The 27,749-nt window shown below is 49.1% G+C and overlaps 1 protein-coding gene and 1 long non-coding RNA gene across 2 annotated transcripts; one reads left to right on the forward strand and one right to left on the reverse strand.

The window, feature by feature from the left end:
- The first annotated feature begins 238 nt into the window (after positions 1–238).
- Positions 239–26,269, forward strand: LOC129017821 (uncharacterized). The gene is made up of 4 exons (XR_008495146.2): positions 239–347; positions 4,236–6,428; positions 6,812–7,017; positions 25,799–26,269. It is a non-coding gene; the product is annotated as an uncharacterized LOC129017821 (long non-coding RNA).
- Positions 10,211–24,158, reverse strand: CD300E (CD300e molecule). The gene is made up of 4 exons (XM_054458589.2): positions 23,894–24,158; positions 17,406–17,753; positions 14,217–14,325; positions 10,211–13,064 (listed from the first exon to the last, which is right to left on the reverse strand). The coding sequence occupies exons 1-4, from the start codon at positions 24,054–24,056 to the stop codon at positions 12,944–12,946; spliced, it is 741 nt and encodes a 246-aa protein (XP_054314564.2). The 5' UTR covers positions 24,057–24,158; the 3' UTR covers positions 10,211–12,943.
- Positions 26,270–27,749: the final 1,480 nt, after the last annotated feature.

The following is a 27,749-nucleotide window of genomic DNA, read 5'->3' on the forward strand; positions in this document are numbered from 1 at the left end:
TGGCAGATGCTCCTAAATCACAGACAGCTGCAGACGGAGCCCAGGCCAGGCCTGGACCCTTTACTTCCCCAGTTCATTGAAGACGTATCGTCACACCACACACACTCCCAAAGGACAGCACCATGTTTCTCTTAATTCATGAATTTAGGAAGTAACTAAAGAAAAAAAAAGGAAACAGTTGAGAAAACGAACAAAAAAAATGATTTAGACAAGTAGAAAGCAGTTTGCCTCTGCATTCAGTTACAAGTTGCTGGAGGGCAGCTGGTATTAACTCATCACCAGGAAGAGAGCACAGACAGGCAGGGGCATGTGGCGCTCACTGGCCCTGCTCTTTCTCATCCTCCCAGGTAAGTTGGCCTGGGGATTAAGGAACTGGAACCCAAAAGGCTGGGCAGGAAACAGAGAGGGTCTGTGCTGGAGGGAAGGAGACAAGCTCGGGAAAATGCACTCATTCATGCACTTACGTATAAGAAAGCAGGAAGGAAGGAAAAGAGAAAAAAAGGAAGGAATGTTTTGTTATCTGACAGTTACTAGGTTAGGTGTTGGGAAAGGAAAAAAAAACCATAAATGGTGTCAGGTTTCTAGGATTCTGATTCTTCTCAACCCTGGCAGATGATAGATAGATAGACAGATAGATAGATAGATAGATAGATAGATAGATAGATAGATAGACAGACAGATAGATAGGTACATAGATACATAGATAGATAGATAGATAGACAGATAGATACATAAGAGAGAAGTAAATGGATGGACGATAGATGAGAGACAGATAGATGCATGGACAGGTGGACAGATAGATGAAAGAATAGATAAATAGGTAGATACATACATACATACATACATACATGCACATATACACATATATACAAACTTAAATGCATGAATCCCTGAGGAACTTTAAAGGAGAACAAATACTCAGGTTCCAGCTCAGACCCACACAGTCATGGCGGGGTTCAGACATCTGGCTAGTTTAGAAGCCTCCACAGCTTGTCGTGAGTTGTAGCTAAAATGGAGCAGCTCAGAGTTACAGGGAGGAAGACAGGCAATGAGGCAAGGATGTCATCGCTCTCTGGAATGTAAGTCAACCCCACACGTCAGCCTTCTTGAGCTTCTGCTCTGGACGAGCCAAAGACCAGAACATTGTTCAATGTTGTAAGTGCAACAACTGAGACAGGCACAAAGTGGTCTGGTGGCACCAGGGTGGGGCCAAACCAACCCTTCAGGGAGGGGAATAAGGGTTTGAGTCCATCAAGCAAGGAAGAGACAACTTCCTGGGCAAACGGAGCAACTTGTGCAAAGGTATGGAGACAAAAATAGCATGGTGCTTAGGCAAAGCAAAACAACTGTGCACTCAGTGTGTGTACGGGTGTGTGAGTGTTGGGTGTGTGTGTGTGTAGGTGTAGGTGTGTTTGGTTCCATGAAACTTTATCACATGTGCAGACTCACAGGAGAGGGTTTTTAGGGGTGTGGGGTGCAGTGCCAGTAGGTGGAGGAGTTGGGGGAAGCCAGGATGTCTACCTATTCAGCTCTGGGATTTTAAAATAAATTGGTGGCTGGCCAGGAGCGGTGGCCCATACCTGTAATCCCAGCACTTTGGGAGGCTGAGGAGGGCGGATCACCTGAGGTCGGGAGTTCAAGATCAGCCTGACCAACATGGAGAAACCCTGTCTCTACTAAAAATACAAAATTAGCCAGGCGTGGTGGCACATGCCTGTAATCGCAGCTACTCGGGAGGCTGAGGCAGGAGAATTGCTTGAACCCGGAAGGCGGAGGTTGCGTTGAGCCGAGATCGCACCATTGCACTCCAGCCTGGGCAACAAGAGCAAAACTCCGTCTCCAAATAAATACATAAATACATAAATAAATAAAATAAACTGGTGGCTGCAGTGAGAGCCAGGGATTGGTGGGGAAGTGGGTGTCACCTCGGGGCAAAGGAGGGAAGGTTTCCAAAATGAGAGGGTGTTCAGTGGTCACTAGGATGGCGCATGAACAGACCACTGTGTTGGGCAGTTGGAGCCCTCAGAAGAACTTTGTCAGAGGGGTGACAACAAAAGAAATACTGCCAGGGAATTAAGGAACAAATGGATGTGAGAATTTGACAATTTGGGGGCTGAGGATAGATTCCTGGTTGGTCCCCAGGGAGGTGCGGAAGCCCTGGGCAGTGCCCAGGGAGGGAAGATCTGGACGTTGGGTTCTGTCTTCCAGAGTATTTCTCCATCTATGGTCCTGGAGCTGCGTGTGGCACAGAATGGGACTCACTGACAGTGCAGTGTCATTATGACCAAGGCTGGGAGACCTACAGCAAGTAGTGGGGCCACGGAAAGAACTGGCAGTCCTGCAAAATCCTCATTACAATCACAGGATCAGAGCAAACAGTGGAGAGAGACTGGGTGTCCATCAGGGACGATCAGAAACATGTACCCTAAAACTTAAAGTATAATAATAATAAAATTTTAAAAAAAAAGAAAAAAAGAAAAACCATGTGTTCACCATAACCATGAAGATGCTGTGGAGGTCTGACACTGACACCTACTGGTGTGGGCTCGAGAGGACAGGCACTGACCTTGGGGTCCAAGTTGAAGTGACCATTTACCCAGGTAGGAGTGGCTCCCTCCTGTACCAAACTCTGGTGCTGACCCGAGAGGATTCAGTGATGCTGTCTTGACATTGTCGTGGGACTACGTGTGTGCATGTGCTTGTGTGTGCTTGTGTGTGCCTGCGTATGTGTGCCTGGGCTTGCCTGTGTCTATGTGTGTGCTGTGCATAGATGTATGCGTACAAATGAGCCCGTGTGTGTCTGTGTGCACATGTCTGTGTTTGCTTGTGTGCCTGTGTGTGTGCATGTGCACGTGTGTGTGTTGGGGGGAGGGGTTACACCAAGATTCTGGAAAGACTGGAAGACAGAGCAAGCCTCAGTATCTCTGTACGTCTCTATCTGCTATTATCAGAGGGAGCCAAGCAGAACCGGGTCAGCTTGGGCAGGCACAGTGCAGGGTAAGAAAGAAGGCAGGTTCTCTTCTGCAAGTCACTTGGGGCAACCCGTGCCCCCTCAGAGCAGCCCCAGCCTGACGGGAGGACTTGTCAGGTGTACAGGGAGGGGAATGCAAGAAAATCGCAATCCCAGAAGTCTCAGCTCCAGGACAAGCATGTAGTGACCAAGAGCCCACTGGCGACCCTCTCCTTGGAGCCACCTCTCTCTCTTCCTCTCCCTCCTCTGGTGACATATGGACAAAGGAAGGCATGGGAGACTCTGACCCGTTCCTGAAAGAGGGAAAAACAGAGCCCGGCATAGTGCAGAGCCCTCCCACGGGCCTCCCCTGGCTGCCCCGAGCCTTTGAGGAGACTGAGAACTCAGGACAGGGGGCTCCCAGAAAGAGAGTCAGGCTGTCATCCTCACTCCACAGCCCAGCCCCCAGAGCCATCAGTGTCATCTCCGCCATGGGCACCAGGGAAACTGTCAGCTCCCCATGCACATGCACAGATGCTATAGCTCAATCATATATCTGTTACTTGTGGGCCCATTTACAAAGCAGGGAAAAGTCCTTTTCAGCTTAGTATATGCATATCTGGTGTGCCTGTGTGCGTGTGCAGTGGGGAAGTCTGCTGGTTTTAGAATGTTTCAGAAATTGACTTAAAAAGAGAACAAAGGCATGAGCGGAAGGAAAGGAGGAGCTGGGGGAGAGTCAGAGGCTGCAACCCTCCAAGCCTAGTGAAATAAGGAAGCTTTGGGGAGACAGGAAAACCTCAGCTGGAAACAGTTGCTCTGCCCAGCTGCAGGGGAGAGGAGTCCTGAGTCCCCAGGCAGGGCCCAGGGAGGGGCAGCTGGCTCTGAGGGTCACTTCGCTACACAGCAGGCAACAAACAGCCTGCTGGAGCCCAGGCTGAGACTCAAGAGAAGGGCTGGCTGGCTCTGATGTAGAACTTCAGGGAAGCAGAGTGTGGTTCTCCATGCTCAGCTGTGCAACGCAGGATTCTGGGACTAAGTTGAATATTTGTAAATTGCCTGCATAGCTTCTCGCCATAAGTCCTTCCCAGGTGGTGCAGTGGTGTTTGTAAATGAAATAATGTTACATTTTAGATAAGATACCAAAAAGATGCAAAACTAAACAACTGTGGCTGACCTGTAGTCCTAAGACTAAATGCTTCACAGTCCTTGGAGGGGTAAGGGGTGATGTGAGACATGGGGAAGCCACCTAGGTCACCCTCAAAACTATCCTTTGCGTGTCCAGCAGCAACTCCAAGAAAACCATCTGAACCTACGACAACAGAAGCAGCGGCACCTGGGACAGCAGACACAGCTGGGCCTGGGACAATGGACACAGCTGTACCTAGAAAAGCAGAAACAGCTGTGCCTGGGAAAAGGCACACAGCTGTGCCTGGAACAGCAGACACAGCTTCACCTGGGACAGCACACACAGCAGAACCTATGAGAACAACCACTGCAACAGTTCTGGCCTCCTGGCCTTCTCTCACCCAGAGCACCAACAGCATCCAGCCCACGGCTCTTACCAGCCCCCTCACCGGGTGAGCAGAGCTGTGCTCCCACAGACCTTTCCCTAGGCTACCCCATGACCGTCCCTTCAGGGGCTCTCACCAGGGTCCCTCATGTGGAGCTCATCAGGGGAGAAACAGTGACGTCTGTAGCGGGACTTCCCCTCCCTGTCTACACCTGAGCACTGCAGGAGATTCTCCCTGATGAGCTGCAACAGGCTGAGCTCCAGAGAGCAGGCTCTGGGCTCCATGCCCCACTGAGTCCCTCAAGCCCCAGGAGGCAAAAGCGAAGTGAAGCTTTGGGTGTTCTGGAAGGGCGGCTGTCTGTGTGGCTTTCCTGTGGCTGCTGTAACTGATTGTTACAAACTTGGTGGCTTAAAACAACACAATCTCATGATCACACAGCTGTGGAGACCAGAAGTCTGAAATGGGTCTCACTGGGCTGAAATCAAGGTGTTAACAGGGCTGGTTCCTTCTAGAGGCTCCAGCGGAGGACCTGTTCCCTTGCCTTTTCCATCTTCTAGAGGCCACCCGTGTTCCTTGGCTCATGGCCCCTTCCTACCCAAAGCCAGCAAAGGTCAGTGGAGTCTCCCACAGAGCATTGCTCCACTGACTCTCCTGCCTCCCTCTTTCATTTATAAGGACGCTGGTGATTCCACTGGGCTCAGCCAGATGATCCAGGATAATCCACCCTGGGTCAGCTGACGAGCAGTCTCAAATCCACCCACTGCCTTAACTCCCCCTTGCATGTAATCAAACATATTCACAGGCTCCGGGGTTACGACATCGTTGGTGGGGTTCACTATTCTGCCTACCACAGTCACAGGCAGGGGTGTGCCCGTCGCTCCAACTCTCCAGCCAAGGCTAGGGACGGGCAGGGCAGGAAAGCGGGAAGCTGGGCCTCTTGCTTTTCTTTCACATTCCCAGCATGGTAGACGGGTGTAGACATCAGTCCGAAGCCCATCTCCTTTCAAGGGATCAATAGGATGTCTCATCACAGCGCAAACGCGGCTGCCCCTGTTTAACCCCATCACAGCCTGGTGCTTCAGGGTCCCTCAAAGTCCAGGGCCAAGGCTCCTTCTCTCCCTGGATCCTGCCTTCCCTGCTCCACCGGCTCCCTTCCCTTCTCCAGCCCAACTCCGTTCCTTTCAAAGGGTCTTTTTCCCTGGAGCCTGCCAGCACCGAGCCTGTGTTCCCTAGGAGTCCGGAAGAGGCGAGGCACTGGGGATGCTTCCTGACCTGGCTTTCGTCTCACTCCACAGTTTGCAGAGCGGTTGTTCTGCTGAGTGGGGATGGCAGTGCCAGGACTTCTAGCGAGACGGGAGAGGCACAAGGGGAAACTTGGTGGGGAGAGACCAAGGGTGCGGCGGCTCCACGGGGAGTGGAACTTGCAAAAAGAGCACAGTGGTTTAAAGGGTATTTTTAGGATGTGCGATATGGCAGTCCTGCTCTCACTCAAGAAAACCCTGAGTTAAATTCACGTGACTCATCACTGCTTCCATGCCCTGGGCTGGAGGCCAGCTTCAGGGAGAGAACAGGGATGGCCTGAGGGGAGAGGCCCTGGCACTGGGTGTGGGGGAGTGGATGAGGGCTAAGACTGGGGAATCAAACTCTTACACGCCGATGGGGACTCCCCAGAACCCACTCATTTAGCTAGACCAAATATTAAACATGTAGGTAATATGAGGCAGCAGGTCTCAGATGTGCTGTCATAAAGTGGGTCCAAGCAGGAAGAGACCCCTCCCAGGAGAACCAAGTAGATAAATAGCCAGGTTGACAGAAGTGGGGGAATCTTCCTCTGCTTCAAAGAGGTAATAATAATTAGATTTGAGCTGGAAAGATGGGCACAAGTGACAAAGGGAGACACAAGTCAGAGAGAGGAGCAGAAGCAGGAATACAGGACACAGCAGACCCTCGAGCTTGGCGGGACACAGGTGAGCAGCAGGGACTGTGGGAGAGAAGAACAAAGGCAAGCCTGGCTGGGCGCAGTGGCTCATGCCTGTCATCTCAGCACTTTGGGAGGCCAAGGGAGGAGGATGGCTTGAGCTCAGTAGTTCAAAATCAGCCTGGGGGATATAGTGAGATGCCATTTCGGCAAATAATGTTAAAGGCAGGGCAGTCACAGCCAAGGGCAGCGAAGGGGCTGGGCCCCATACTGAGCCTGTGGGAAGGCCACTGGAAGCTCAGCCTCCGGGTGGCATGCCTTTGCCCCTTGCACAGGGCTTCCCTGGTTGGGGACCAGGCAGCTGACCAGGGTGGCATGTGTTGGCTCAGGGAAGAGGTGGCTCACTCTTGGCATCTTGATCCCTTTGTCCAGGATCCTGCTCTGCAACATCCACTTCCTGCTCCCGATCTCCCTGAAGGGGCTGCTGCTCGTGGGCCTGCTCTGCACTGTGCTGCAATTGAGCAGTGCTAAGGGGGCCTCCAGGGGGAAATAAAATCACAGCCTTAGCCGGGGAACCGCAGCTCCCACACCATCGACACCCTCGGAGGGGGCAAGCAGAACCTCTGGCCTCCTATCAGGTGATAAGCAGCAATTGCAGTTCCCCAGGAGACAAGGGTCCCTGCAGAGATGAAGTGTCCCTCATCCTGGCCTCAGGAATGCAATCTCACTCCCAGCTGGCTCTGCACAGCACAGGGATGCTGACGGGGCCTCTCTGCCTTCTGCCACCTCTGCCTCAGGAGCAGGAAAAAGAAAGGACATCCCCCTTGCACACTGATTCCTTGGAGGCATCTGTATCTCACCTTCATGGATCCTCCCTCAGGCCTCCTTTCCTTGTGGCTCCAGGATGACCCTGTCAGAGATAATGGACTATCGTTCAGTTGCAGAAGCCCCAGGGCCCATCTGGACTTTTCCATCCCAAGAGGGGCTCGGCTCTATCCCCTTTGTGCCTGTCACACTGTCTATCCCCCACCCGGCTCAGAACTGGCACAGCCACCACCACCCACTCCTGATTCAACCCAAGCTTGGCCCTTTCCACCTCTAGAGCTGTGCAACAGCAAATGCAAGATGCTAAGCCCTCATGTGTCAGTCCCCCCGATTCACTTGTAATTAAATAACAACACACTCTTTTTCTAATTTTCAAAGGTATATATATTTCCCCTCAATAAAGTTGTTAGGATTGTTATTCTCTTCCACTTACATTCTTCCTGAACTCTGCCTGCTCATTTTTTCCTCCATATTTTACTTTAAATACTTTTTTTTGAATTACTATATTTCTTTTCTTAGCTCCTTTTTTTGGAGAGATCTTGTTGTCTGTAACTTCTCTAAGAAGGAGGGGAATTTTCCATCTGAACTCTTCCTCTATTGCCTTGAGCACTTCCTCTCCTGAGACGGGTTCTTCAACTGCCATTTGCTAGTGTTCATTTCTTCTCCTTGATCTCATCAGCTGTGAACAGGTGCTGGTTCGCTTTATAACTTTTCTCTGAATGAAGCTGAAGATTTGCCAAGAGTAGTGTCAGGAGCCATGGAGGCTGAGCCACGGAGGGCACAGCGTGGAGGGCAGAGTGTGGAGGGCAGAGCAGGGGGGGTAGAGCACGGAGGACTATTGACACAGTGGAAAGTTTGTTTTTGGGAACACTCACCACTTGCCACATCTTGACTACCTGTGTCCATATGGTTCATGTGTTGAGAAAGGGCAAGACCTCAGGCTCCAGCAGCCTGCATGCTGCTAAGCATAGGAGAACAGCCTGTGTTGTTGCAATGTGAACCCTGGTCACACAGGCTGGTTGCTATTGTCATCTGGAGGCTTCTTCACCCACGAGTCTGGAGCATGGGCTGGGGTGATCCAAGACAGCTCTGCTGGGACTGTTGCCCAGAGACCCTACATGTGGCCTCTCTGTGACAGCTGGGTTCTAAGAGGGAATATCCGCAGACCATCCAGAGGGCAAGCGTTTCAAGAGACTGAAGAGGGAGCTGCAGGGTTTCTTCTGACTTAGCCTTGGAAGCCATACAGAGGCCCTCTTGGATTCCCCATGGGGGCAAATATTGGTTCTTGCAGGGTGGAAAAATATTTTTACTCTTTTTAGATACAAAACAGAGATATAGATGGATGGATGGATAGATAGACAGACAGACAGACAGACAGATAGATAGATAGATAGATAGATAGATAGATAGATAGATAGACAGGTGAATGGATAGATGTACAATACATCTTCGGTATTCACAAATACCAAATATTTAGGGGAGATATTTAGGGATATTCTTTTTTTAGGGATATTCATTGTTATCTTAGGATAACAATGAAAAAATGTTGAGAAACACTGCTCTAGTCCACAAGTTGAAACAGTCACAACCCACCCAGACCCAAGGGGAGGGGACCTAAGCCACAACTCTTAATGGAAGGAGTGTCAAGAAATTTGCAGCCGTGTTTTTAAACTGCCTTGTGGAAGAATCGTAATTTAGCGCCTTCATGTCACATATAAGAATAGCGGGACCTGAAGGGGTGAAGCCACCTGGTCCCCAGTCACAAGGCCAGAGAGCAGAGTTGATTCTGCCTCTGAATGGCAGCCTGGAGCTGGCCCACACAGCATCCCTGCAGGCCAATCTGTGCACTTTAGAAGGTCACTTCCCAAGCCTGCTGGGGGCACCATATGGTCCCAAGAATAAAAATGAGGCCCTGAAACACCTATCCTTTACTCAGAGGTCACAGTCCAGCAGCCATTACTTGCACAGACATGTCTTGTTTGGGTTCAGTGGGTGAATGGTTAAACAAATTATGTACACTCAAGCAATGGAATCTTGCTGAGCAATAGGAAGGAATCAACTATTGGTTGTGGTAAGTGCAACAACTTGTATGGATCTCAAGGCTCAGTGAATAAAAAAGTCAATCTCGAAATACTACATACTGCATAATTTCATTTGTCCTCAAAAGGACAACACTGTAGAGATGGAGAACAGATTAGTGGTTTCCAGGGTACAGGAATGGGATAGGGGTGCAAATACAAGGGACAGCATGAGGGAGATCCTTGTGATGACGGATTGTTTCTGTATTTTGACTGGGATGGTAGTTACCTGGATCTATAAAATTGCATGGAACTCTACACAAACACATCCATAAACCAATGTATGTTAAAAATGGTGAAAACTGAATAAAGTCTGCAGTCTAGTTAACAGTATTGTAACAATTCCAGTTTCCTGGTTTGGGTATTGTCCTACAATTATATAATATGTCACCATTGAAGGACACTGGATGAAGGATTCACAGGACTCTATGTTATATTTGCAATGTTAAGCCTATAATTATTTCAAAATAAAAGTTTCAAAAATTAAAACCTCCAGGGGCTCCCTATGGTCTCCAGAACACAGTTCAAACTCCTTGGTCTGCCATGAAGCCCTTTCACACTGAGGCTCCAGCCCCATATCTCACTCCTCCCTCACATGCACTTTGCATACATGGTAATGGTAACGTGGCTCCTGAAGGTCCTGGTATCCACCATGCTCTATGACTCTTCCCTACCATTGTCTGGGACAATCATCCCCCAGTCTTCTGCCCTATTTTTATAAATCAAGCCCTCAATTTTCCTTCTCTGCTTGGCCCTCATGGGAGTGCCTCCCTTCTGTGCCCCCACAGAGCACTGTGCAGAACCCTGACACAAATTCTAACACACTGCATCACTATTGTTAGTCTACATCTTAATCTTCCCTTCTAAAGGAGTAGGGACTCTACATAGTTTAAGTCCTTATCTGTAATGCCCAGAACAATGCACCATAGACACACAATAAAAGTTTATTGAATGAATGAGTAAATAAAGGGAAAAAAAGAAAGGAAGAATAGAAGAAAAAAAGGGAGTAAGGGAGAATGGAAAATTCAAAGCATGGAGAATCCACTGTTTCTTTCTCCTGCACCTGCTGTCGGCCATCTGTCTACTCTTTCTTAACTCTTCCCTTCTGGCTTCTGCTGTCATTGCTCTGTTGATCTGCTCTTCTGAACTTCATTAGTGACCTTGTGAATGATAAGCTCAATAGCCTCCTCTCAATCCCAGTCCTCCTCCACCTCTCTAGCTCTGCTCTCCTCCTTGAAACATTCATGGCTCTTGACTTCTCATCTTCCACCTGTTTGTTTCTGCTCCAGCACCTTGATCAATGTCTCTTCCTCCTACCCTTTGTCTTTAAAGGTAGGTGCCCCGAGGGCTCTGTCCTTGGTTCTGAACTCTTCCCTCCATGCTTTCACGTCTTCCTGGGCTCCGGTTAATCTTTCTACACACCTTCCTCTCCAGCCCTCAACACTCTGCTAACCCAGATCTCTAGCTATCTGCTAGACCTCTCTGCCTGATAATTCCAAACACACAGAAAACTAAGCTCTGCATCATCCAAGCCTGCTCTTGACTTTCTACTTCTGTCAATGATGCCCCATTCCTCTGGTTTTCCAGGCTTAAGACTCCGGACTCCCAGATTCTTCCTTTCAGATTTTGCTACATCTGCTCGGTAAGTCCTCCTAAAGCACATCTGCAATCCCATCTTGTTCTGCTCAAATCCATCCCACCATAGCTAATCAAAGTTTAAATAAGAGTTGAGTCCTAAGCCTTCTGAACCTGCCACCACCTGAGTTCTTCTAGGTTAGTTCCATCTGGCCTGCCACAGGAAAATTTCACTCCATTGGAATCTTAGACACATCCTATCATGAGCATGTGTATGTGAACAGTACAGTCCATTTCCTAATAGGTCTTCCATAAGTGACTATTGTTATGAAGATTATTTCCTGCCCCTCTGCTTTCACTTATGCTGTTTTTCTGTCCTCTCTCTCTCTCTCTCCCTGTTGCTCCATCCCTGCCCCGCTGAAATCCTATACCTCCTTCAACATCACACATGAATGTCACCTTCTTTCCCTGACCTGGCCAGCTTGGCATGATATTCTCCTCACGAACCCCCTGACATGAGGAAGCATCTCTTGTGGCTCTAGAGTTCTTCCTATGCTGTATTGACTTGGGAGCTTATCCTTCTCATAAAATAAATCATAAGCTCCTTTCTTGCTCATCATCATATTTCCTGGGTTAATATAATTAATATGGGCCTTGTTAGATTGAATTTCTCTTTCAGCATGAGTCCTGGGCCAGCCCCATCTTTCCCCGAGTCACCATGCATGATGGAGCTGGGAGCCCCACCAGAGCTCAAGTTCAGAGCACGGCAGCTCTGCCTGAGCACTCGGCACTCAGAGGGTCACTCCATGTGCTCTGGACACTGGCGTCACTAGCTCAGGATGAGCTCAGGCCTGGGGGCAGAGGGAGAGCACTGGTCCAGATGCAGGTAGCAAGTGGAGATGGTGATGCTTGCTTGTGGCAGACTGTGGGATTCCTCCCCACAAACTTTAGGGAGACGGAGTAATTGACAAATATTCAAAGAACCAACTGAGCTCGTTCCTGAGCCAGGGGTCCCCAGTGGTGATGATGGCATTGTGCCCTTCAAGTGTGGACAAGTATCCTTCATCTCTGTGCCCTCCATCCTGTCTTTGAAAAACGATGTCTGCTCCGCCTGTGGCAAAGGTTAATTGCTAACAGGTGGTCTCAGCCAGACTTCTAAAGTGGACACAACTGATTCTGTTGACCCTGTGCATTGGACATCTCCAGGTGGGGGAATTCCAGGAGTGGTATCAGGGGCACCCACCAGCTCCTTCTCCCATTACCATTTCAACTCGCCCCAGAACTTTAACCTGGAGCAGCTCATCCATGGCCCACCCAGGCAGAGATGTTCTGAGCCCAGCCACACACTGCCTGGTTAAAGGGAGAGAAGAGGCCTTAAAGCCAGGGAGACCCAAGGGGCGTCAGAAGAGGAGAGGAGCCCTGAGCACGTGGGACACTGGGCAACTGCATGAGCAAGCTCTGCCGGGACCAAGCTCCCTTGGGGTTGTCCCAGAGAAGGGATGGAGCTCTGTGAGCCTAAAGGCTGGGGCTGTGAGGGGCGTGTCCTCAGGAGCCTCCTGTCTGCAGGAAGGAGGTAGTTATTGCCCTGGGGGAAACTGGCCTGAGAAGCATTTGTGCCAAGAAGAATGAAGGGCCAGGCTCCTCCAGAAAATTTTTTCCCTCCCTTCCTCCATTCCTCCCTCCTTTTCTCTCTCTCTGTGTCTCTCTTTGTGAGACAGGGTCTCTCTATGTTGCCCAGGCTGGCCTGGAACTCTTGGGTTCAACCGATCCTCCTGCCTCAGCCTCCTGAGCTGGGATTATAGGCACTCACTATGGTGCCCGGCCAACTTCCAGGGAATTCTTGCCCTTGGGAAGTGGGCATGAGGGCAGGGAGGCAGGGGACTGGGGAGGAGAAAGGAGGACCCCCAAGCTGCACATTGAGGATTCCAGAGGAGTGTCCTCTAAGAGCCAGGACCCTCCGTTGAGGCACAGGAACAATAAATCCCTCCGGAGTCCACAGATCTCTCGCATCAAGTCTGAAAGGTTGACTCCCTGCACAGGGCACTCCTGGGGATGGGGCTCAGCAGGGCTTTGGGTCAGCCTGGCTCTATCTTCCAGCAGGAACCCACTGAGGCCTGTTCACCCAGAAGACAGCACCCAGCATGCTCAGGAGCAGGGGCAGCTTCAGAAGGACCACGAGCAGGAAGTGAGGGCTGCTGAGCCGGAACCTGTGGGGGACATGGTGAAAATGAGTCACTTCCCCGGGAGAACCCCCAGGACCCTTCTCTCCCCACCTCACCCTATGCTCTGACTCTGGAGCCCAAATAACCCAGGAGCAGCCAGGGAAAGGACCTATGCCAGGGCAGCCCCTTCTGTGGCCCCCATCCCTCCTTCTCCCTCCATCAAGGACTGCCCGGGGGGTCTCATCAAGGAGAGGTGATGGAGTGAAGAGAGAAGAGGGACCCACTTCCAGGAGTGCGCTCCACAACACTCTCTCTGTCCCTGTCCCACTCACAGCCTCCACTTTAGCAACTGACTTCTTAAAACCAGTCCCCACTCTCACTTTTTTTACTTTCTGAGACAGAGTCTTACTCTGTCACCCAGGCTGGAGTGCAGTGGCGCAATCATGGCTCACTGCAGCCTTGACTTCCTGGGCTCAAGTGATTCTCCCACCTCAGCCTCCTGAGTAGCTGGGACTACAGGCACACCACCACACCTGGCTAATTTTGTATTTTGTAGTAGAGACAGGGTTTCACCATGTTGCCCAGGCTGGTCTCAATCTCCTGGACTCAAATGATCCACCCGCCTCGGCCTCCCAAAGTGTTGGGATTGCAGGCGTGAGCCATCGCCCCCAGCCACCACTCTCACTGTTCCACTCCAGCCCCTTGTTCCCTCCCCTCAGGGTCTAGCAGCAATATCACAGCCCTTTCTGGGTCTCTTTGGGAGAGGAGAGAGAACTGATTCAAACTCCAGCCTGGAGCTGGCCCATCTCCCCACAGACCCCACAGATAGCTCCTGGTGGCAAAATCCCCAGCTGAGCAAAGACCTTTGAAAGGGGCCACAGAACAGGGACCCCAAGTCCGGAGTTGAATGAGGAAGGAGACAGGAAGGAGTAGGGAAGGGAGGAGGGGCTGCACGTCCACCTGAACTCAACCTTCAACCTGAGTCCCAGTAGCTGCCCCATAGGGAAAGGCGTTCACAGCACAAGTGATATTTCCCACTCAGCATCCACATGCAGCCTCAGAGAGTATGAGAATCAGGACCAGAGATGGAGAGAAACAGCAGACAGTGACGATCTCAGGTCACGGTGTGCCACCCCCACCCACCAGCTTCCACCCCAGGGTTGCTCCCTCCATGGCCTCCAGGCCCTGGGTGCTTACCCTGAATTTTGGGTCAACACCTCCCCGGTGCTGAGGTTTTGCCCAGGGTTCACCACCAGGAAGATGGGAGGTGTAGCTGGACGTGTGGTCCTCCTTGGGGTTGTAGTTGCTGTTGGAGATGAAAATGATGCATCAGGCCGTGCCTGGGCTCCCAGCCAGGCACAGAGCACCCATATGGATGTCACACAGAATCACCCACTCACAGAAGAGGCTGGAAAGATCCTCTGAAGCCAGATCCAGGGCACCTCCTGGGTGAAACCCTTCAGGGACAAAAGGAGCCCTTACCAGAACCAGCCATGAGAGTCCCCTCCAATAAGTGCCAGGTCTTTCTCTGCATCTCAGAGAAAGACTCTTACCACTCTGCCCACTCTGCCCTCATCCCACTCTGCCTGGGGTGAGGGCAGGGGTCTCTCTGGGCTTCTGCAGCCAGATGTGGAGTTCCAGGAGGAGGAGGGGAAGGAGGAGTCTAAAGGAAGATGGCTCAGCCTGTGGCCCAAGAAGCCTCATAGAGAACATGAGAGGGGACTCTGAGCACCCTTCATGTGGAAACTCTTTTTTTTTTTTTTTTTGAGACAGAGTTTCACTCTTGTTGCCCAGGTTGGTTGGAGTGCAATGGTGCCATCTCAGCTCACCACAACCTCCACCTCCCGGGTTCAAGCGATTCTTCTGCCTCAGCCTCCCAAGTAGCTGGGATTACAGGCATATGCCACCGCTCTTAGCTAATTTTGTATTTTTAGTAGAGACGGGGTTTCTCCATGTTGATCAGGCTGGTCTCGAACTCCTGACCTCAGGTGATCTGCCCGCCTTGGCCTCCCAAAGTGCTGGGATTACAGGCGTGAGCCACTGCACCTGGTCCATGTGGAAAGGCCACTGTAGGCCACCCCTAGGGAGGGGATAGGTTGACACTCGGCTCCTCCTAAGGACTTCAGGTGACCACCAGACTATTGACATAGTCTACTCCCTCATTGCCACTGGACCCCCAGCTCATGATCTCCCTAAAGCAGTTGTCCTGGAGGCTCAGCCCTTCACCGGTGCCCGACACAGCCTCGGTGTGATCCGATAAGCGGAGTTCAACCTCTCTGTTGCTGGAGATTCGTTGATGGACGTGACATAAGCCCTACCCCATTGAAGGGGCAGAGACACATAAACAGACGGACTCAATTCCGCTGGAAGCGGCCCTGGGAAGGAGCCCCAGCAGGTGCAACGGGAGCACAGGGGAGGAGCATGATCCACCCCCAGGCCAGCAGGGAGGGAAACATGGGCTTCACCTAGCAGAGGCAAATGCCAGACCATGGGGTGCTTTTGGGAAGTGAGAGACATGTTAGAGTGTGAGTCTGAGGACAGGAGATGGTGTGGATAGCTAAGGGGCAGGGGGGAGGGGAATTTGGTTCAAGAGGGATGGGGAGGCAGAAAACCACAGGACAAGGAGCCAGCCCCAGGAGGATCACCCTTGGACAGGATGGGGAAGCCTGTCCTCAACCTGAAAGGGAAGGGGGAAGAATGAGTGTAGATTGCATGAAAGTTTGCAAGTGGAGAAGGAAAGAAACTGATGTCCTGTGTGTTCTCAGGAACGTAGATGTATGGGAGAGTAATGTTGGAAACTCTTAACTTCTACTGGCAGCCACAGGCACCATTTTCTCACTTTTTTTTCCCCAGCAGCACTAGAGCAGGTGGATTTTAGACAGGGCGACCAACTTTCCCAGGACTTTTCTAGCCTTAGCACTGAAAATCCCACATTCAGGAAACCCCTTAGTCCTGGGCAAACTGGGATGATTAGTGACCTTTATTTTAGGATTGATCCAGGGATGAGGGTTTTGTCAGGTAGATAAGGAAATGGAATATGGGAGTTATGAGTGCTGCTAAGAGAAGAAAATGTGAGGCTGGGCATGGTATCTCACTCCTATAGTCCCAGCACCTTGGGAGGCCAAAGCGGGTGGATGACTTGAGGTCAGGAGTTTGAGACCTCTCTGGGCAACGTGGGAAGACCCTGTCTCTACTAAAAAATACAAAATTAGCCAGGCATGGTAGTGCACACCTGAAGTACCAGCTACTCAGGAGGCTGAGGTGGGAGGATCATGAGCCCAGGAGGTGGAGGTTGCAGTGAGCCGAGATCACTCCACAGCACTCCAGCCTGGGCAACAGAGTGAGACCATGTCTCAAAAAAGAAAAAAGAAAATGTGATCTATTGCAGGGGCTCAAAGTGGTCTAGGAAGGAAGTGAGGTCAGAACAGGAGTGATGGGGGCAATAAATTGGGGGAAATGGAGGGAAGGATCAGAAGACAGAAGGTCACTGTCGGGTTGAGAATAGGGACAGTGGCATGAGTATGGGGGAGAGCTGATTGATGAAAAGTTGTCAGAAAATAGAATGTCTGAGTGTAAGACTCTGGGCAGCAACCAGGTTGGGTGATGACAAGCTCTGAGATGTTTCCATGGGGTGCAATTCTGAAAAGAGTGGAAAATAAAGGACACCAAGGTTGAGAATGTCAAGGAACCCAAGGCAAGATTGCCAAGTTATTCATTAAAACCTGCCAAGATAATGGCAGTAGTTGGAGTGGAGGCACTGGCAGGTCTCTGCTGAACGAGGGGGAGCAGCCTGGAAGCTGATGGTCGGCCTTGTCGAGCACAGGTAGAGGGTGGGCATGGCCATCTGGCACAGCATTTAAAGGAAGCAGGTGGAAAGTCATAGGGCGGAAGTTGTGATGGGGGCAGGAAGAATCGGGACACGAATCCATGGCCCTCTAGCATAGGGGGAGTAAGAGAAAGAGTAGCTTCCACTCAAGAAGCTACTAAACAGGAAGGTCTTCCCAAGCAAGACATATTTCAAAACAACATGGTAGGGGGATGTTCTATGAGGAGGCTGCAAATGTACAGGAGTGTTTCTTCTTTGGTACAGGCTTCCCAAAGGTGGAAACAGCTTTGGCTCAGCATGAAGGGGCCTCCTCCATGCTGGAAAATGGGGTGAGGCCCAGGACCTATGGGAGTGACGGCGCCTGAGCTGTGCACCCCCAGCCCACCCAAGTCTGAAGGATCAGCCGCCTCTCTCCATGCCCATGCCATAGGCTCCTCCCAACACCACTGTGACTGAGGACAAGACAAGACTTGGAGGCACACTTCAGTGTGCCGCCCACCCTTGTTCCCTTGTCCAGTCACACCCCAAAGCCCTGCTGCTGAAGTGAGGGGAGCTCTTACCTGAGGAAACATACACCCTAACCAGGGCCGAGGGATCGCGTGACCACGAATCCAGGATCCACACTGTCTGAATTTTGCACCAGTAAGATCCAGCATCATCTTCATTGAGGTTCTGCATGGTCACAGTGAAGGCGAAAGCCTCCGGGTGGTCTCTGATGGACACGCGGCCATTCCTCTCCACCTTCTCTTCTCCCTTGGTCTCCACAATGCTCTCACATGATGTGTCGTACTGTCCTCGGCACCAGTATTTGTTATACCCCTCGTACATGCTCTCATACTGACACCGCACTCTCAGAGAGCCCCCTGCGGTGCCATTCACAGAGCCGGGGCCCGTCAGAGACAAACAGCCTGGAAAACACAAGCCCGAGTCCCAGGTCTCCATCCAGATGGCCCCATCAGCAGCTGTCTGTCTGAAGCTTAAGGGGAAGGTTGCCAGGGAGACCTGGGTGTTTCCTGGGAGGGGGACCTGGAGGAATACCTGAGCTTAGGACCTAAGCCAAAGAGTCCCTGTGAGAGCAGAAACCTGTCCCCTGTGAGAGTAGAGACACCAAGTCACAGCACAGGGGCCCCAGCACTTGGAGACCAAAGCTGGAGGCAGGAGCAGAGAGGAGCTGGTCATCCCGCCTTGTCCTGGGCCCTGCAGCCTCTGCCAGGCATGAGATTTGGTCATATACAAGATCACTTCCCTTTGGAGTGAGAGCCATATATTCCGGGGTCTTCTGAAACTCAGGCTTATTCTTTAAAAGCACAACTTGTGGTTTCCTCCACTTTCAGAGTGTTCTTGTGGGAGGAAAAATACTCTCCAGCTCTGATCTTAACCACTGTCCAGAAAGAATCAACATGGCACTGGGAAGAGGGGTTGTCCCCACAGGAAGCCCTGATAAGCTTCTTTACCTGAATTTGGGACACAAGATGACCCTCCCCGATAATAGTCCCCAAGTCTTGAGTGTCAGAGGTCACCATGCATTCAGAGGAAAGAGGGAAGCTGCTCTCTGTAACCAAGTGAGGTGATTTGGGTCCTGGGGGGAAAGTGGGGTTTAGAATACGGGAGGCAAAGTGTGAGAAGTTGATATGGAAGGAAAGAGAAGGGAAAAGAAAGGCTGTAAGTAGGCAGAAGTTCAGGCAGTATGGGATGTGATGCTCAGCAGAGCTCCCCAATATCTTAAGCAAGTGCCGAAAAACTGACAAGAGGCTTTGTTTGAACTTGAGTGTATGTGCATGTGCACGTGTGTGTGGATGTGAGAGAGAGGGAGAGAAAGAGAAACCGTGATGAGGCTGAGCTTTGCACCCCCTCAAAGTAACCTGAGTTCACAATAAGAGGATGAACATGCGCAGGGGCCACGGAAGCTTAAGCCGTTAGAATGAGCAGAAATTGTGAAAGAGCCCCTGGCATCTGTGGGTCCTATGACTATCTGGGCTCCTGAGCTAACTACATCTAGATCTGAGGTGATTGAGGATGGAGGAGCCCCTGACTTCTGGCTTTCATTCATTTCCCTCCCCTCCTCCCACCATCTGCCTTTTCTCCCCACTCTGTCCGCAGCTGGCTCTGTCTGTCATATGCCTTGGCAGATGTGTGACCTGCCACCACGCACACCTTCCTCACCCCACCAACCATGCTTGGCCTGAGAAAATCTCACTGTCACTGTCTCTTCCCACCCTCCTGGTCCCTTCCACACTCAGTAGCACCTGTCACCCCCACCCTGACCCCTTCCCAGCCCCTACCCCAAACCCTGCTCCAAACCTGTGTTCTCCCGCTCTGTGCTCCCTCGACCACAGCAAAGTGGCTCCTGACCCCGCACCTTCTGAGCGCTCCCCATTTCTCTGCTGTCCTAATTCTCGTAAGAACCTTCCTCGCTCTGGATGCTGTGCCCTCAGGAATCTTCCCATTCCCAAATCCCTGCTCCCCACCTACGTTCTCCCCCAAGAACCTGTTGCCCCGCAGCTGCACACCCTTCCTGAGATTTGAGAGCCGATCCTCACCTCCTCCCTTCCACCTGCCTCCAGCTCCCTCCTAGAGGTGGTGCATCCCAGCAGCACCTTCTTCTAAGTTCTGGACAGAGCTCAGGACTGCATTTCCCACAATGGGAGCTTGGCAGGGTACAAAGGGCTTGTCATAGCCAAGAGTCTGGTGATGGAGCCGGGGCCTGCTTGTGCTGCTTCCTAAAGGGATCCTTCCGGGAGAGCTTGGGGTTGTTCTTCTTCTGCCAGGATCAGAGCCAGTCCCTTCAGAGCTGAATGTGTCCTAGAATTCCTGCCACTCCAATCAAGAAGATGCCAGCAGCAGATGGGAAGTCAGACTCAAGAGAGCTTTCCAGGCTCCTTCCAGCCCAAAAAGTCTTTAATTCCTCAATTGCATAAGAGCTGGCCTGGCCTTCTGCCCCTGGCCTCTGGAAAGAGGCTTTCTCCTCTGGAATCTGTCCTCCACTCTCCTGATTACAACCTGGGCTCCTTCAGCCCTGCTAGGAAGCAAATGTTTCGCTCTTCCTCTCAAACACACACACACACACACACACACACACACACACACACACACACACACACACTGGGGAGAGCATAGCTGAGGGAGGAAACCATGGGACTATTTTGTCCCTTCCAGGGCCCAGAGCCACTTACTTTTAGCTACCTCTGGACTGAGCTGTTTCCTTCCCCAGGTCTCTATTGGGTAAAACTCCAGGTTTGGGGGATATTTCTGGTTCACAAACTTTACAACTTTTCAAGCCATTCTAAGCCAAGCAAACATCAGTCCCTTTGCAGAGGCAGAATCTCACCCTGAAAAGTCTAAAAGTGCTATTGGGAACCCCAAACCTAGCAAATCTGGAAGGTCACCCTAGAAAAGCAAGGGCCTTCTGCATTCACGATGGCTATTCTCTCCAGCAGGCAACCTTCTCATTGAAATGAAACCAATTCAAATTCATCTTCTGAAAAGACAGAAGATGGTTCTTAAAATGTGGAAGTCACAGCTGGGCACAGTGGCTCACGCCTGTAATTCCAGCACTTTGGGAGGCCGAGGCAGGCGGATCACAAGGTCAAGAGATCGAGACCTTCCTGGCCAATATGGTGAAATCCCGTCTCTACTAAAAATATAAAAATTGGCCGGTTGTGGTGCCTCAAGCCTGTAATCCCAGCACTTTGGGAGGCCGAGGCGGGCAGATCACCAGAGGTCAGGAGTTCGAAACCAGCCTGGCTAGCGTGGTGAAACCCTGTCTATATTAAAAATACAAAAATTAGCCAGGCATAGTAGTGGGTGCCTATAATCCCAGCTACTTGGGAGGCTGAAGGTGAGAATCACTTGGACCTGGGAGGCGGAGGTTGCAGTGAACCTAGATCACGCCATGCACTCTAGGCTGGGCAACAGAGCGAGATTCCATTTAAAAATAATAATAATAATAATACAAAAATTAGCCAGGCATGGTGGTGTGCACCTGTAGTCCCAGCTACTCAGGAGGCTGAGGCAGGAGAATCACTTGAACCTGGGAGGCAGAGGTTTCAGTGAGCCAAGATCGTGCCATTGCACTCCAGCCTGGCAACAAAGCGAGACTCCGGCCAAAAAAAAAAAAGGAAGTCACTTGTAAAGACTTATATTTCAGAGGTAGGGCAGGAGTGTGGATAAGAGTAGTATCTAGAGCCCAGTAAGCAAAGCCATCTCCAAAATGGAGGTAAAGCAAGGCAACTTGCAGAGGGGAGAGCCTGGATAGGCGAGCTTAAAGAAAAAGATAAAGGCCAAGGTGAGCGGATCACTGGAGGTGAGATCAGCCTGGCTAACGTGGTGAAACCTTGTCTCTACTAAAAATACAAAAATTAGCCAGGTGTGGTGGCACATGCCTGTAATCCCAGCTACTCAGGAGACCGAGGCACGAGAATTGCTTGAACCTGATTGGTGGAGGTTGCAGTGAGCCAAGATCACCCCACTGCACTCCAGCCTGGGTGACAGAGCCAGACTCCTTCTCAAAAAAAAAAAGAAAAAAGAAGAAGAAGAAGAGGAAAGAAAAAGATGAGATGAGGGGTGTGGCTGATTAAATCACAGACCCTCAGATGTAGAGCATGGCTTATGGTTGCTTAGCCCAATATTCTACTTAATGTAAAAATACAACAAAAGCAAATTTTCATGCAAAGTATTGGCAGATGACACCAAATTACTGTTGTTTGAAAGATGAACCAGGATTGGATTGGGAAGGAGTGGGTAGACCTATGCTGTTGATAACATTCTAGTTCATGGATTGGCCAGTGAGCTCACAGATGTTTGTTAAGTTACATATAATTAAAATGAAAGAAGGTCTTGAATGGACCAGTGATGAGAGAATGTTCCATGACCCATGATCTAATCCTGGGCACCTGAAGTTAAGGAAAAAGAAGGTTATGCTAATTCCAAGATACTTTCCTCTGTCCTGCTAGAGTGTTACCTGAATGCAAAATTAGCAGTTCTCAAGGAAATCCAGCATGTTCCTGGAAATAATTGATGGAATTATATAAATGCGTCTGTGCACTTGTTGAAACACGTGCTTGCTGGTTGCTTGAGGTTAATGGGAGCTAGTAAATATTGGACAGCAATCAGTTCAGAATGGAAATACCAGATGATGTTGCAGAGAGGTCAGCTATTTTGTGACTATTACTAGGTTAGCTTTATTCTTGACACCTCCATGGCCAATGGAAAGAGCTCTGTGGAGGACACAGATCTGGATGTCATTTCCAGCTTGTCTACTTAGTTCTTATGTCGTCGGATCTCCCTTCATCATCTTATTTATAAAGTGGAGTCAATGCTATTTGCCCTGCCTAGGTCACAAAACTGCTCAGAGGGTTAAATTCTATCCTATTTGGAAGTGTTTGTAGGTTATAAAAATGCATAATAAATAGAATTCTAGTTTTGCTCTTTTTAAATTTTTTACTTTTCTTTTTTTGTAGAGATGGGGTCTTGCTATGTTGCCCAAGCTGATCTCAAACTCCTGGGCTCAAGCAATCCTCCAGCTTTGACCTCCCAAAGCACTGGGATTACAGGTGTGAGCCACCACACTCAACCAATGTTTGCTTATTTTGTATTTGAATTTGCTTCCTTCCTCTTTGTCATTTCCCCTCCATGCTAGAATTGCCCTTTCCATCTCTCTTTCCCAGTTAAGATTTTCAGAGGGACCTGCTCAGGTCACATTGCGAGCCTGAGGGTGGGGAATGAGATAGGAGTGGAAAGAGAGATGGAAAGGGCAAAGAAAAAGGAAGCAAATTCAAATACAAAATGAGCAAACATTGGTTGAGTGTAGTGGCTCATGCCTGTAATCCCAGTGCTTTGGGAGGTCAAGAGAGGAGGATTGCTTGAGCCCAGGAGTTTGAGTCAGTGTCACCTACCTGGTCTTCTTCTTTTAAATTGCTGTCATTTTCACTCACCCTTCTAGAAAGAACCTTCTCATTACATTGGGCAGTTTCTATGTTTTTTGAGGGAACTCAACCATAAAATTCGTTGTGCAAACATGAAGAATGTCCTCTAATTTTTAGCCTAAATTTATTTCCCCAGAGACAAATGTGTTTTCCTGCATTTTTGCATTTTGAATGTCTATTAATAAGAGTTTCTCTTATGAAGTCCAACCTGTGCAGGACAGTTTCATTTACTTGTTTACACCACACCTTGTTCCAGGAAGGATTTAAGGTAGATGTTGAGGATGGCATTTTTTTTTTTTAGACAGGTTCTCACTCTGTCACCCAGGCCAGACTGCAGTGGTGCAATCTCAGCTCACTGCAACCTCTGCCTCCCAAGTTCAAGCGATCCTCCTGCCTCAGCCTCCCTAGTAGCTGGGACTACAGGCGTGCATCATCACGCCCAGCTAATTTTTGTATTTTTAGTAGAGACAGGATTTCACCATGTTGGCCAGGCTGGTCTCAAACTCCTAACCTCAGGTGATCCACCCACCTTGGCCTCCCAAAGTACTGGGATTACAGGCGTGAGCCACCACACCCAGCCCATTAATTATTTCTCACAAACCATTCCAACCCCTTTACACTAAGCTTTGTCAAAACAGAACTATTGTTAATTCTTGAACTCTCCATGGTCTTTAATGTCCTCACACTTGCACATAAGCTATTCCTTTCCCACTCAGCCAGCTCATTCATCCTTCAGGATGGACTTCCAATGAAGCCTCAGTGACATCTCCCACCCTTCCAAGAGCAAAGTGAGGGGTTCCTGTTGCATACTCTCATCACCACATGAATGAGTCTCTACAACAGTAATTTCCACATTGTATTGTAGTTAGTTGACTCCCTCCATTCAGAAGTTACTCTTAATTACAGCACCCAGAATAGTCCTGGCACATATCTGGTGCTCAGTAAGTGTTTGTAGGATCCATGGATGAATGATTGAATGTATAGAAGGATGCACAGGTGAATGAACGGATGTATCTTTCCCTTTTCTGTGGACACTTCACCTCTGGTTTGAACCCAGGACAGCTCTTCTACCTACTGTCCTGCCCCCTGCAAAACCAAGCTCCCAAAGCCACAGCCCCACTCACCTGAGAGGCAGAGAAGGAGTAGAGCTGGGAGCAGCCACATGGTCCTGTCTCCCTGGCTGCCGTCCTCAGCAAATCTAGGTCCCAGCTGGAATCCAAGTATATGTAACAGAGCCTGGGTCATCCACTTTCTACTTGTCCAAGTTTCCTTTGTGTTCTCACTCATCTATTTCCTCTTTTGCCTTTTAAAGGATGCTTCCTAATTTTAAGCCTTACTTAGCAGAAGAGAAACAGTGGCAAGAGACGTTTCTGAGAATGGACTAAGCACAAACAGGAAAATCTGTTGGCCTTCATTTAATGTGAATGTAGTGTTTGAGTCACCCCCTGAGGTTTCATGACTCAGAACTTCATGAAAGTCAGTCCCAGTTTATGAAACCTCTCCAACAGAGGAAACTCTGTTCCCTGCCTCTTTCACTCTTCTTCCTATCTGGGATTACTTCATCGATCTAAGTAGCTTCCCTTCTCTATGGCTGCCTACTTTTGAATCATAAAACACCCTCTACTTAAGGAGCTGTGGTGAGCACTCCCCATGTCTTTCTCAACCGTTATCTCCATGCGGATGACTTCACACCTCTTCCTCTAACCCAATATCCCAATATCTCTCCTGGGCTCCAGATCCTACTTTCTAACTTCCTATAGGGAATCTCCACCTGGTTATACACTATTAACCTAGTTCAGTATATGGGTCATGGTCAACAGCATAGATTCTGAAGTCACACAAACTCAAATCTCATCTCCATCATTTATTAATCATCTGACCTTGGGCATGTTGCTAAATCACTCTCATCCTCAGTCTCCTCATCTGTAAAATAGAGTACTCATGACAATTCTTTCTCATAGGGTTGCCATAAGAAATAAATGAGTTAATGTAAGTAAAGTGCTTGGTACAGTGCCTGGAACATAGTAACTGCCCAGTTAATATTAAATACCTTTAGAATAGTCCTAGACCATTGAAATAGCTTCTCATCTGGTCCCTCTACTAGCTATACATTCTCTCTAATCCAACTTGCACAACAGAAGATACTCTTCTCTAAGACATAGCTATCTGAAAATATAATTTCTTTCCTTCTCTTTCCCCAGAGATACCCATCTTTGATACTCACAGCCTCTAATCTTTACTATCTTTTAGAACTCTACTGGATCATCTGATATTTCAAACTTTTGTTGTAAGAGCACAACTTCTTATCTTTTCTGTACCACCATATCTGATGAAATATTATATAGCCAGGCATGGTGGCACGTGCCTGTAATTCCAGCTACTTGGGAGGCCAAGGCAGGAGAATCACTTGAACCCAGGAGGTGGAGGTTGCAATGCAACGAGCCAAGATCGCACCATTGCACTCCAGCGTGGCGACAGAGTGAGACTCCATCTCAAAAAAAAAAAGAAATAAATATTATATATAGAATAGAGCCCTGGATGGAACAATAAAACACCAGGACCCTGGTCCCATGTGTGACATGAGCCACACACTTGAGGGATCCAGAATGAGCAGAGCTGACAGTAGCCACAAAATTGTGTCTTAGTCCATTTTCTTCTATTATAACAGAATACTACAAGCTAGGTAATTTGTAAAGAACAAAAGTTGGCAGGCGCAGTGGCTCATGCCTGTAATCCTAGCACTTTGGGAGGCTGAGGCGGGTGGATCACTTGAGGTCAGGAGTTTGAGACCAGCCTGGCCAACATAGCAAAACCCCGTATCTAATAAAAATACAGAAATTAGCTCTGCATGGTGGCATGAGCCTGTAGTCCCAGCTACTCAGGAGGCTGAGGTGGGAGAATTGCTTGAACCCAGGAGACGAAGGTTGCAGTGAGCCAAGATCACGCCACTGCATTTCAGTCTGGGCGACAGAGAGAGACTCTGTCTCAAATAATAATAATAAAAAGAACAGATTTGTTCACCTTCCTAGCTTTTGGAAGATGAGCAGTCCAAGAGCATGATAGTGGCATCTGACAAGGGTCATTCCATGGCAGAAGACAAGACAGCAGGCAAGCCTGCTAGACAGAGAGAAAAAGGGGGCTGAACTCACCCTATCAGGAAATCACTCTCACAATAACTAACCCACTCTGGAGATAACAGCATTAATCCACTCGGAGGACTGAGCTCTCATGACCTAATCACCTCTTAAAGACCTCACATCCCAATGCCATTACATTGACAGTTAAGTTTCAACACGAGTTAGTTTCTGAGGGAACATTCAAACCATAGCAACCCTTGTGCCATTTATTCAGCGGAGACAACAGTTGCAGGCTTCAGTTCTCTCCACCAAGAGGATCAAACAAATCTTCAGCCTTCTTGGTTCTGCTTTTATGTTTTCTTCTGGTTCCTTTTTAGAAAATCTTATCCCTACAGTTGTTTATAAAATAAAAGAAATGGGAATAAGCAAAGGCATGTGTTGATGGTTGAAAAACTATAAACTCACCATGTCTAATATAGGCACATTTCATTATAATCCAATTAGAAAATCCAAACTCCAGACCACCTAGTAAGACAGAGTTGACACAGAAGCTATCATCTGGTTCCAAACTGAAGTCAAATCCAATAAAAGGAAATTCCAGGTATTAGAAATGTAAAGGGAACTAAAACCCAGGTCTGTGAGCAGGATCTGATACCAAGAGGCTAATGGGGACCAGTCAAAATGAATTTGGGCCTGAGGAGGAGAGGGGCTGCTGTTTAAATAGCCACTCAGGGACAGAAGACAATGTCTCAGGTCTATACAAGACAGGGAGCGGGAGCAGAGCCCCCTGCCAAAAGCTAGGATCCATGAAGGGTCATTATGCCAATGGAACAGGGTGAGGGGAAACCCCATTGATGGGCTCATGGGAGCATCAAGGCATCTCCGCTCCCTATAGTTATAAGGAGTTACATTCCATGAGAACAAGCACCTAAGTTGCACTACACAGGGGTGTGAGATCCAAAGTACAACTTCCCATCGTGTGGGAGTGTAGACAAGGACGTCAATATAAAACAGGTTGGCAAATGATGAGACTTGTAGGGCCATGGAAGAGATGAACACACACCAAAACCACACCTCCAGTTCACCTTGTGTTTTTATACACCCCATGAGCTAATGATCATTTTCACATTATTAATGGTGGGATTTTTTTTTTTAATTCATGACACATGAAAATTGTCTGAAACTAAAATTTCAGTGTGCATAAATAAGTTTTACTGGAATACAGCTACACATGTTCATTTATGTATTATCTATGCCAGCTTTCATGCTACAATGGCAGTTTTTTACAGGACCAACAAGTTCATATGCCCGTTGCACTGGAACAAACCAATACACCAAGACAACAGGGTTTGCAGCAGAGAAAGAGTTTAATGATCACAGGGTGACCAAGCAAGGAGATGGGAGGGACCCTTAAATCCATCTCCCTGAGAAGTTCTGGGCTGGGACTTTTAAGGGGATTGTGGAGGGCAAGTAACTGGAAAATTGGGATCATTGATTGGTCAAGGTAGGATGGATGAAATCATCATGATCTGGAAATGGCTTTCTTTGGTGAATCTGTTTCTTTTGGGTTCCTCTAGACCAGCTGGCATCAGTAGTTTCACTGGTATACAAGACCTGATAAGAATACCTCAAATGGAAAACTTAATGTCTCGCAATGCTTAAGATGTTACCTATGGTGCAATTAAGGGGGATTATAGTCTTACAACAGGGTCTGTGCAATTCTGGGGGAATAGGCAGCAAATATGAAGAAGCAGGACAGAGAGCAGGCTGACCTCATGATTAATGCCAAATATGCCGCAAGCTTGGTTTATTTTCATTTCTCCCCTTCCCTTCTTCCCTGATTAATTTTATAAAATTTATGGGAACAATTCCAAGTTGAGTAGTTGTGACAGAGACCACAGAG

Source organism: Pongo pygmaeus, chromosome 19 (assembly GCF_028885625.2).
Source record: "Pongo pygmaeus isolate AG05252 chromosome 19, NHGRI_mPonPyg2-v2.0_pri, whole genome shotgun sequence".
In the NCBI taxonomy this organism is placed as follows: Eukaryota; Metazoa; Chordata; class Mammalia; order Primates; family Hominidae; genus Pongo; species Pongo pygmaeus.